Source organism: Myripristis murdjan, chromosome 11 (genome assembly GCF_902150065.1).
Source record: "Myripristis murdjan chromosome 11, fMyrMur1.1, whole genome shotgun sequence".
NCBI classification, from domain to species: domain Eukaryota; kingdom Metazoa; phylum Chordata; class Actinopteri; order Holocentriformes; family Holocentridae; genus Myripristis; species Myripristis murdjan.
The window spans coordinates 20,655,446-20,667,832 of NC_043990.1; the positions used below are offsets into that span (position 1 = coordinate 20,655,446).

Sequence of the window (12,387 nt, forward strand, 5' to 3'; positions counted from 1 at the left end):
ACACCGGTGGTTAGTTCACAGTTTTAATTAGACGCGTCATGTCGAATTTCCAGTAATTACAATCAGTCATGGCACTGGTGTTAAGATTTTTTTAAAAGCATTTCTTGAACACATAAATTTGAAAAAGATTCATCTCAAAATTTCACACTTTTCTATGGATAATAACCGGTAGGCACAGTGTTTTGACATTTTTAGTAGGTTTAGACATACAAAAGTGATGTTTTCTATGTTAAGAGGACAAAGCAGTCATGGTGTGGAACTATTTCGTTCCCTAGCAACCTCTGCATCCGATGAAGGGAAGGAACAAGGAAATGAAATGAAGTAGGGTCTAGCTTTTACACTTAACCGCCTCTTTAATACGCTGACTTCCCAATCACATTCTGCCAAAGCATTAGCTATTCACTACACTTCTCTCAACGACTGCAAGCCATTAGTTTTGCATACTAAAATTATTTCTCCGCAGACATAAAATGTGATTCCTGCTATGTTAACTCTTAAAAATGAAGGCTTTTGCTTTATTTGCATAGCTCTCGTGCTTCTCCCCTGCACAGGCCTCAGTGTTTTTGACATGTAAAGGAAGAAAAGGGATTTCAGCCGCAGGTGCCGCAGGACGCCTACAGGGGGCGTCTGTCGGTAAGCAGGTGACGGCTCTCCTCGCTGGCTGGGAAGAAGGCGTCCTTCAGCCGGCCCATTCGACTTCCGACCCCGATGTTGTCACTGGCGTCTTCCACCAGTGACCTGCGAACAGGCCGGTATTCCTTATAGCGCCTGGGAGGGAGAAGATAAGGGGTGATGATAGGATCAGCAGTTGGTCAAAGTTACTGTGTGTATTTGCACTTCAGTGTGTGAGCCTGAACAGAGTGTGTTACTCACTTATAGACCAGGAAGGCAATGAAAGCAAAGATGGCCACTAACACAGCACTGGAGGAGAGCACCACCTCTGCGGTGTGATGACTCTGGGCGACTACAGGGGACAGACAGAGAGAGAGAGAGCAGTCAGCATCTCAGTCTGTCCATCCTCTATATACGATTACTGCAGCAGCTGCTAACAGTACACACAGGGTTAATGATGCAGCCACTTACCTCTCACCCAGTAAGGGTAAGAGTAATAAAACATCCGAGTCAAATAGATGCACTCTTAACTTGCTAAATAAAATCACAGGTGTAAAAACTTCCTATAATTCATTTTAGAGGTACTCAGTTTCTGATGTGCTTGCAATAAGGATGAGAGTGCAGACTTCAAAGTAGATTCTGTTGATTGGAAAACTTTAAAAAAAAAAAAAATTACAGGGCACAATAGAAAGCCAGATTACTCTTCTCTTCTTTGCTGACTGTTCAGTGTGAATGGCTTCCCCTCTGACTGGTTTACTACATACATGATCCAGTTTCTGGTGCTTATGGAGAGCCAACAAAATTTATACTCATAGTGACTGAGTTAAAATGTTTCAAGGTACAATACTCGAGCAAAAAGGCAATTAAGAAATACTGAAGAAAGTGGACAAAAACACTACCTAGTTGAGTTTTAATACTCTACATGATTTTTTAGCAAGGTTATTGTAGTAAACTAAAACCAAAGTATACATACAAACTAAACAGTTAACTGAAATAAGAATGAAAACTAAACTTAAGAAATAACTGAAACAATATTGTGTACTTCCAAAACTGAACTGAAATAAAAAAATATGTCTTCAGTTTTAGTCTTTGTCAGTTTGGTCAAATTTGTCACCATAACAAAGTGTTGGCTTTGGATTGCAATACATGTTCTAGACTAGACTCTAGACCCTGACACACACCCCCTGTATTATAATGAATAAAAATAAATAAATAAATAAAATAAAAATAATATTGAAACTAAGAAAAACTAAAATTAAAAATATTTGGACAATAAAAACTAAACTGAAACAAGCTAACCCCCTCGGAAACTAACTGAGACTAAACTGAATTGAAAACAAAAATTAAAAACAAAATAAAAATAGAAATTAATAAAATTACAAATTTAATTAATTACTTCCACCATTGCCCTAACCCCTAACCCCACTCCCACCTCGCCATGTGAAAGTACACATGTGAGCATATCTGTGTGTGTGTGTGTGTGTGTGTGTGTGTGTGTGTGTGTGTGTGTGTGTGTGTGTGTGTGTGTGTGTGTGTGTGTGTGTGTGTGTGTATAACCGACCAGGTGTGTCCTGTGACTTGCTGATGGTGACAGTGGTGCTGGCCAGGGCCAGGCTGCTGGTGTCCTCCAAGGTGATGTTGACGCAGTAGGTGCCCGGCTCCAAAAAGGTCCGCCTCAGACGCACCTCGCAGTCTGATGACGGCGGCACATCATCGCACACAATGTTGTGCACCTGCGTGCAGCTGGGGTCTGACACAATGGTGCAGGCCGAGGTGGGGGAGCTGAGGGCAGAACGGTGGGAATGGAGGGTTACAGTGAAAGCATGAACCGGTTAATTTAATCTGTAGCACTGCAGCTATAACAAAAAAGAAAAAAACTGTTAAATCTGAATTTCTGTTTCCCCCTTTTTCTTCAAAAATGTATTATGTACAATTTTTTACTGTCTCAATAATGAACATATTACTGTGAGGGTTGATCAATAACAGTGACTGTTCCAGGTGCTGTGAACTCTGGCTTTCTAAACTCACATGTACTTTGTTTTAGAAAAAAAAAAAAGAGAAGATCTCATGCCAAAAGCAGTGTAATTATATTTTCCACTGTGATTTATCACCTCTCCACCTGATATTTCTGATAGAATCTGCTCTAATTGACTAAGTGTACTCTTTTCTAGTGTGAAAATGTGAGTTTCACTGTGAGCTGCATTGGAAAGCTGCCACTGTTACAGTTCCTTGTTTGCTCATAGAGGTTAATAAGTCATAAATTACTCAATATGTCTTTAATTGGAAAAAGAAGCATTGGTGTGCTGGATATGTCTAATGAAATCATTCAGAACCTTTTTCATAGGTATAAAAAATGTTTTACTACCAGAAAAAAAAGTTTTCTTTATGTATAATCAATAACAGACATGAAACATAGAGTTGACTGAACCCCAGTGTTGATCTGACCGAGGCTGCGTTCAGCTCACCTGCCCAGGCATTTGACAAGGAAGCTGATTTCAGTGTTGGTCACTCTGGCAGCGGACACATCCACGATGCGACTGGGCGGCTGGCTGTCCAGTGTATGCTTGGGCTCTGCAGAGGGCACAGAACGCCTGTGGTTTTTAACTGGGCACACCAGTAAGAGTTTTAATAATGCTGTCATACCACAGATGGGGTGAGCTTGGGGTGAGGTCGGTCACACAGGTTGTCAGAGGGGGATTTTACTATCATGTGGTCTGAATGTGAAAACGAAGCACATTCTACCTCAGCAAGACACATTTCTGGGGCAATCTCTGCAGCAAAATACCATTATTAAGCATTAATTAGAGTGGATTAGGCTCCAAAAATGCATTATAGCGTTTCCTGTCCTTCGGAGCAGAACCAGAGCTTTGTGGCACTTGTTGTCATTGTTCTCTCCTGAATAGATCTTTGCTTGTGGTGGATAAAAATCTCATTTGTATGTCGCTTTGGATTAAAACGTCTGTAAAATGTGTATTGTAATTGTAATTGTAATTGTAATTATAGCAGCATTATATTACATGTCATCATGTGTAAAAACATGAATAAAGGCTAGACTCTTTTTTTTCTACCTGTATTAGACCACCATTTCTGGAAAGAGAACATACCAGATTTTCCTTTTTTAACATTCAGGTGAGAAACCTACTTTAAAATTCACATTCATGCTGAGGTGTTAAATGACATGGACACTTCAATTTTCTGTGTAAAAAAATACATTTTCTATGTTCTGGCAGAAACATGTCGTTTGTAGGGTGGGCTGAGAAACTGCAGTTGAGGCTGCATCAAAAAGATATAAACACTTTGATATGTTAATTATTTATTATATTATCCGTTAGTATATTACATTTATTGTTTGAATAAGTAAAATCATGAACAGATGACACAAACATTATGGTGAACTGTAATAAATGGAAAATGGTTTATGGCAGCTTTTAGAACTAATCACCTATCTTTTGAAGTTTTTTTTAATTCAGTAATTTTTTTTCTAAACTTTGGAATCACATCACATATTTTAAAAAAGTGAAAATGTGTTTTAGAATATGACCATTGTTTTGAATTTTTTAAAAGTTAAATAAAAAGAGGTTTTTAGTATTATTTGTTGACATATTCTACAAATGTGTCAACAAATAATTGATGAAAACATAAAACACAAGCAGTGATGAGTAAACACAAATTTTACAAAGGTTAACATCTGAATAACTAGCAAACGTCCTGTTGACATGTGCACAAAATGAATAAATAAATAAAATACAAATAAACATAACCTCTGAATAGATAAAAACTCTGGCCACAAAATAAAAATTGGTCAAAAACAATCAATCACTCAGTGAATCAGTTGATAAACTACTGAGTAAAGAACAAAAATTATGGTGACAAATGATAAGAGAGAAAAAAAATCTGGTCACCCAGAAAAAAGCAAAAAGATCCCTTTCAGTGCAGGCCATGAGTGATTAATTATCATCAGTAAATCAGAAAAACAAAAATTCCTGCTGTGTTGATAGTCGGCATAACTATCATAACTTTTTCAAGGGAAGAAGCGACCAAACACTCACCATCCTTTTCATGAACTCCATGTTTGCTTAATGTTTTTCTTCTGAGTTTGATTTTCCACCACGCGTGTCAATTCAACGCTGACTTTGAAGTCACAGATGTCGGAGTTTGACATAAGCATTTGAACGCACCAGCCGTGGGCATTAAACTAGATTACCACATCACAAAGAAGTCACTTTGACAAAAATAAATCCACACAGGATGTTCAGTGTGATGAATTACATATTTAAGTCTATTTATTCTGGTATTGTACTGAAATGAATTGAAACAAATTGCAGGAATGTTGGAAAACACGTAAACCAGCATGATATGCTTTGGAAGATTGTTGAAAATGATGAAAATCATTGGTGACTTATAGTAAATGGGATAAAACATGCATTTCTGTGTGTGCAGCCCCACCCCTTCACCTACCGATGATGGTGATGTCACCCATGAAGGTCCCATACAGGTAGCGGTAACATTCGTTGCTGTCGCCCACACGCCTGCTGCGGAGCCAGGACAGGGCGGTGGTGTTGGGGCCGGGGGTCACATCAGCCACGGTCGGGGGCAGGGGCTCTGTGGTGGGGAAGCCTGTTGTCATGGCAGCAGCTGTGGTGGTGGGGAGGGGCTGGGGGGCGGTGGTGGCCGGGGCTGAAACGGGAAAGAGTGGCAGGGTGGGAGCACATTCCACGAGTGTGTGCACATGTTGCGTCTTGGTATGCACACTCGCATGCATAAACACACACACACACACACACACACACACTATCAATTATGAAGCCTCACCATGTGTGGTCTGCACTTTGGTGGTGATGGCGTGGGTGCCGGGGGGAGGTGTGGGAGCCGCTGGATAAAGACAAGAAAATATAGTTGAGGCCATCATATTCATATGTCTGTGTTGTAATGTAACTCTTGATTGATCCCTGTGGCAAGATTTGTCTTTTGCGAGGTCAGAGAGCAGGGGGAGTTATGTAACAGTGACCCGGGAGCTGGCTGGGAGTCAGTGTCTCGCTCAAGGACGGTTCAGCAGGGTGGGCGCCCGCTAGCAGGGAGGCTTGAACTCGCATCCTCCAGTTGAAGGGCAGGATCTCTAACTAGCTGGCTGTGTGTCACATCGAAGTCTGAGCCCCACGAGAAGTCATGGCTTTCACAGAATGCGGCGGATTTGCGTGCATGTCAGTGTATGTTATATGAATGAATTAATGAATTCTTTATTTTTGTCATGTCACCCTGGTGGCCAATCCCACATAGGATTACATGACACCATTACTAATTAACACAAAACCCTGCAGTTACGCTCCACAAAAACAATTTGTTCCTCACATACAGTCCACAAGAGAGGAAAAGGACTCACATACACATACACATACACATATATAGGCGATACATACAATAATACACATATCTGCATGTAAACGTGTGTGTAAAAGTAGGCATATATTCATGTAAAAGAAAAAAGTCCTTTCCTCACTTCCCAAACTTTCTCCAGTGTCATGATCCAAATCCCTTTACCAAACACCCAAAAATAAAAAATGTACCTCTTTATTCGCCCTACCAATAAAATGGACTTTTAGTATAATAACATTCATGCTTAATTTCACAAAATATGTACCAATTTGATTACTGTGTCAATTGCAAAAACAGACAAATGCAATTACTTTGCCACCAAAGCCAACACCTATGCATTACCTTACAAGCAGGATTTCTTTATTCTTTTTTTTTTCTTTTTTTTTTTTTTGATTGATTTTACCTGGGAAAAGTCGTTTATAGAAATGAATATACTTGCAGATATATAACAAACTCTTCCTTTGCTTGGTGATATCTCTGTGTGGTACCTGTGGGAGGCGGCACTGTGGAGCTCCTGGGAGTTGTGGTGGCACCAGCGGGTGGGCACTCAATGGGGAACGCCGCCTCGACCATCAGCTTCACACTGATGTTCCCCAGTGTGCTGTAGGCGTGTGTGGCTACATTGCTGTGGGTCACAAGCTGGTTGCCATCTCGGAAATCCCAGATGTAATCGACGGCGGCGGCGGTTTTGAGGTAGCCACTGGGGTCGTGGACCTGCACTTTGAAGACGACGTTCTCACCACGGAAGAAGACGTTAGTCGACTGGTTAACCGCAGCCTTCTGGGAGATGTTGACTGACAAGGGGATCTTATCTGAGGCAGAGGAGGGATAGAAATGGTCTGGTCACTTGGTTTTTACGTGTGCTTGTGCCTGTCTGTTGGACTGCAGGCACAGGTGGACCTGGATGATATATTTTATTGATATCATTATGAAACTAGACATCATCTGTGATTTTGAATAGTCTAAGTAGTCATAGTCATAGTCATGCCTACAATGATGTCCCAATATTGTCACAGCACTGACACTGAGGTATCATGGTATTTGATGTTGTCCGTCTTCCCCAGCCCTAAACACAGGCCTTCTACATAAAGTGGAGACTTAGGTGTGTTTGTGAAGTCTGTGCCCACCTGTGACGTAGAACACAGAGTTGTCGGTGGCGAGGGGGCTGTACTTCCTGCGCTCTCGTTTCCTGTACACCATGACCTCCATGACCTCGGCCCCCAGGGTGATGTTGGTGGTGTTGAGGGTCAGACTGGAGGAGGAGCCGTCACAGGTCTCATAGTACTGGCCTGAGACAGGAAGAAGGAGAGAGGAATAAGAGAGAGAAATGAGAAAGGGTGGAGGAGGGAGCTCAGAGTGGGACTTTTGTGTTTTTGCATGCTTGTTGGTATGTTTGTGTGTCTGTGCCTGTTTTCCTGACCCATTGTGTGCCACACATAGACGTAGCCTCTGCGCCTCCAGTCATTGGTCTGAGGGAAGGGCTTCCCATCGGGGAACACGTTGCATCTCTTTAGGTCGGTGCACTTGCCAAAGCCGTAGTCGTCCATCCAGGAAGTCCAGTTGTACACATAGCCAGAGCGCACTTGTCCATTAGCTGGAGAGAGGAGGTAAAGGAAGGGTGACATGCAAGTGAAGGTATAGATCATTACATGACATAAAAATGAAGAAAATATGAGTTTAATATAACTTTAACTTTAACTCTGATGATAGTCCTGACTATTCATTGCATTTAGTCCAAACAAGTAGAAGCTCGCACTCAAAAAAGAGAATTCACTTAAGTTTTCAATTTTTATTGTCCTTTTCTCCAATGAGGGATTCATGTAACTGAAGAAAGGCTGTGGTCAACTCTAGCAGCACGAGCAATGTGTGACAAAAATCACAGAGCCATAACAAAGGCTTTTTAAGGCACTTGCTTCAATTCTCATTTTTAGTACCATGCTTTTTGTATTACTCTGCAATAGCAATGTGTTTGTAATGGCGTAATGCAGGACAGTGTGATTTGTGACATGGCATGGTGTATTTTGGGATGGTGTATGTATATGATCTGATATGGCATTGCCTTTGGGAAGCACCTGAGGCCTCCAGCTCCATACCGTCGTCACAGTGCTCATCCCATATGAGATCCCCGTTGGCATCCTCCTTCTGGCATGGTGGGTACTCCAGCTTAGCAGTGAAGGAGATGCAGGAACCATTGATGGCCGGACTATCACTCGTCAGACGGACTTTGACAGACTTAGCTGGGAAGAGGTGGAGGTTTCAGAACGAAAGGCCTAACTAGAAACATAGGGGCAAAGATTCAAGAGGAAGAAATGTCTTGGCTTACCTCTTCGATGCATGAGCTCCTTTGGCTTTGGGATAAATGGTGGGTAAAGGTAATCGTCCCACGGGTTGGTGTCAGGGCTCCATCCAGGGATTGATGGGATTGGGATTGGGAATGGAAACTTGCCTGGAAATGTGTGCTTGTGAGGAAACATGTCCCTGAAAGCTGGAAAAGAAAGAGAGAGAGAGAGAGAGAGAGAGAGAGAGAGAGAGAGAGAGAGAGAGAGAGAGAGAGAGAGAGAGAGAGAGAGAGAAGAGCAGCTGCAGTGTATAGAAAAAGGCACAAAAAAGGCAGGCTGGGATCCTCAAAGTGGGCTCTGAGGACCCTTGAGGATACTTGATGAGTGTCCAGGGTGCCTCAGCAAGATGAAAAGCTATGTCAATTTGTTATTAATTTTCTCAGACTTTGCACATTGAAAGAATGTGTATTGGAATAATTCCCTTCCATACGCTGTAAATCTATTTTTAGGGCAAAAAAAGTTACCTAAAATTGATCCGTCTACTCTAAAACAGTACATAATCCTAATAAATGAAACCAGTCCGGGGAAATTTTCCGAGTCTAACGGCCTTTACATGTCAGAATCGTTGGAAAGCTCCGGGTGAGTCCATGAAGGAAAAGGCTTGCACGGGTGATAAAGTCAGTGTTTCCACTAGAGGGCAGATTAAAGAGGCTGTCTTATTAAAATTTCAACCAAAATGCAGATTTAAAACGTTTTCTGAAACATTTTCATTTTTTGTTAAAACGTTTCCACTCGTGTAGCCTATGATATTTACACCAAGACATTAAAAACCGACAAGAAATGAAAACAAATTCCATCACTGGTGTGGAAATTTGGGAATTTCAATACCAGACAGAAAACAAACTTTTGAGATAGAATTCTACGTGTCTGAGTCAAGCATTAATTCCTCTGTGAAGGTCCTCTGCTGTTTGAGAGTGAGGGTCTGGTTATGCAGCCCGCAGTGACACAGCAGGGACAGGAGCGCGTCAGCCAGTGCGCAGGGCACACGCCTTAATTGGGCTCATGAGACTCTGACTTGGACATCAGACTTGGTTGCACAAACAGCTGAGAGGAGATGTTACAGAAATTGTGTGATTCTGACATTTAAATGAGCATTTTCTTAACATAATCTGTCGTATAAATACATCGATTCTCGGTCAATATAACTTCATTACCGCATACGCTATAGCCTGCAATTACTGTGTCCAAAACACAACATGCAGACAGCTTAATTCCAACTTGTCCGACTGACGTGCCAAACTGAAAGCACCACCACTTACTTTTGCGTCCATCAGCTTGATAAACGAAATATGTGCATGCCAGCAGAAAAATGTATTGTAAATCTCCCATTTCGACTATTCAGGTGCGAAAAAAAGTTGACAAAAATAACTCCTCCCAAAGAAGTGTATGTCTCCTCAGAGCCCAGCCGCAGAGATTGTCCCCTCGCCGTGCTCCCAGCTCTCGAGTGCTTCCCTCTGTGTCCTGATGCTCTTTAATTTAATCTTGGGTCCGCTGAGCGCACAAACATGTGATGTTTCTAACGAGACGCATCTCATCCTTCATTAGTTTCCTTAATGGCACTGGTGGTAACGCGCGAACACGCATCATGTGGATCCCGGTCCCTTTCTGCCCCCAACCCCCCCGGCCCCACTGGTTCCTCTGTGAAGACAAATGGGTGAGAGGTCTTCATCTCGAGGTGACATTAAGGGTGTCCAATATTATGAAACCAAATAAAAATCGAATCTGAATGCAGTCATTCCCATGGCACCATATTTTCACCCTTTATTCGTTTGTAGTTTTTTATTTGTTTTGTTTTGTTTTGTTTTTAATTGCGTGTATATATGGGCTATGTTTTTTATGTATTTATATCTTTAATAATGGCTACTATTTATATGAATTTGCTGAGTTGCTGCGATGTCGCAGGCAAATTTCCCTGCAGTGACAATAAAGAAATCCTAATCTATCTATCTATCTATCTATCTATCTATCTATCTATCTATCTATCTATCTATCTATCTATCTACAGTCTTTTCAGTAGCTCTTGACAGCCAGTGAAAGGGCTATTATTTCATAATATAATAAAGAGAATTTCAGAAGAAAGACCTAAATAACAGTGTGCCTGTTCTTCGATAAAACAGTGTTGAAATAATAAGAGACTGGTTTCGTGCCTAAATCAAATAGTCGATTCAAATTAAAACATTTTTTTACTCTCTTTGAAGCTGGTTCATGTGTAATAAAATGATAATGATGAGGCTGTCTTTCCACTGCAAAGTCGCCAGTTTTAAATATAAGTTTCATAGCATGGTAGTGCATGGTAGTCCAGTTTTCACGCCTGACAACAGACTATTCTGAGTTTATAATAAATAATTTCGATCTATAAACACATTGTCTCTGCGCACTGACTTGCGACGTTGGTTTGTAGTGCCGTCTGAAATGAAGATGACATGCACAATGTGACCAGGCTGTGAGTTTATTTCACCACTGCAAACGGAAAGCAGAAGGAAAGCTTATGATGGGCTACAGGTTTTCAACACCATGTAACGTGACCGTCGGCAGCACCCTGGCTGCCCCCCTGCTGTCACAAGGAGAGTCTGGACACACCAGCAAGTCCAACTCAGACACAACACACACAACATCATGAAATCTGTTTGGAAGTTCACTTTGAATTGTTCACTCTCACCACTGGAATCGGTGGGAGGAAAAATGGAAAAGGAAATTCCTAATTTGTGATATAAAAAACAAACTAACAGCCTGAGCCTAAGTTATTTTCCCAGACAATTATATAACATGTGATGCAGCAGATTGACGATAAAAACGCGAGTTTACATTTCTTTATTGACTCGTGGTTTCGGTTGAATCGTCTACGAATGCACAACAAATTTAGAGATACTTTATCAATGAATGACAGTGATGAGGTGAATCAAAGTAAACGCAATTATATCTGATCGATTTTTCCTATTAAATTTTAATATCAATATATCATTCATAGGAGATGTAAAACAAGCAGAGAGGATTGTTAAGATCTGAGACATCTGATGGTTGGATTGTGCAAAACGGACACAAACTCAACATTAAGAGGATGCTCCTAATATTTTGCGCATTATCAATACATTCAAATAATTGCAGATTTTATTGGACTATTAAATGTTAAGATTTCGAAAGCCAGATGCTTTACAAATATCCGAAATTCACTGTAAATTCCAATTCACCAGAGTAAAATGTTATGAGAAGACATAGTGATGATTCTGGTGATTTCTGTGCATGAGATAGTGATCACTGATAATCAGATGTTCCACTTAAGACTTTTATGAAAGCCTCGCCCCTGTATGATTGGAGCAGTATGGCTGGCAAATTCATAGTTACCTCTCAAAAACAGCACGAGGCTGACTTTCATCATGATTAAATAGCGATGCATAGATCTAATAGGCTATATTGTTACTGTCGGTTTTCATATGGTGTCTGTTAGTTTAAGGTCTGAAAAAGGCAATTAAACAATAACATGAGACAGAAACTACCAAATAGCCAACTGGCTGCCCCATCATATCGCGTGATGTCTGATGCGTTCTCTCGTGGGCAAATCTGCTGGAAAACAGGAAGGGGTGAATGAAAAATTATCCGATGGGTAAAGTTGGGTGGTGTAACATGTTGGTGAGTAACAGTGTTGCCCTTGTTCCAGTAGAGGGCAGCACCACACCACCTCTCTCTCTCTCTCTCTCTCTCTCTCTCTCTCTCTCTCTCTCTCTCTCTCTCTCTCTCTCTCTCTCTCTCTCTCTCTCTCTCTCTCTGTCCAGACAACAGTCCAGACTGGAGGCTCCAGACGTCTCCGGCGGTAAAACAGAAATATAAGTGAACAACAACCCAGAAATATACTGTAAAACCCGTTCATCATCCACTTTTATTGTCTCCCTGTGTCTTCAGTGTGTGTGTGTGTGTGTGTGTGCGCGCGCGCGCGTGTGTGTGTGCGCGCGCGTGTGTGTGAGTGTGTGCGTGTAAGAGAGAAGAGGAGGCAGGATGCATGCAAGTACTTGTCCTGCCTTCTCATTTACAGCATTGGCTTCTAGGAGATGGTGGAATGCAGGCACAT

The 12,387-nt window shown here is 41.5% G+C and overlaps 1 protein-coding gene across 1 annotated transcript; it reads right to left on the reverse strand.

Annotated features, from left to right (window-relative positions):
- Positions 1 to 48: 48 nt before the first annotated feature.
- gpnmb (glycoprotein (transmembrane) nmb) lies at positions 49 to 9,712 on the reverse strand. The gene is made up of 12 exons (XM_030063871.1): positions 9,584 to 9,712; positions 8,309 to 8,470; positions 8,058 to 8,222; positions 7,406 to 7,579; positions 7,113 to 7,274; positions 6,474 to 6,797; positions 5,425 to 5,484; positions 5,071 to 5,289; positions 3,078 to 3,183; positions 2,174 to 2,394; positions 874 to 964; positions 49 to 768 (listed from the first exon to the last, which is right to left on the reverse strand). Exons 1-12 carry the CDS (start codon positions 9,651 to 9,653, stop codon positions 615 to 617), a joined length of 1,908 nt encoding a protein of 635 aa, XP_029919731.1. The 5' UTR covers positions 9,654 to 9,712; the 3' UTR covers positions 49 to 614.
- Positions 9,713 to 12,387: the final 2,675 nt, after the last annotated feature.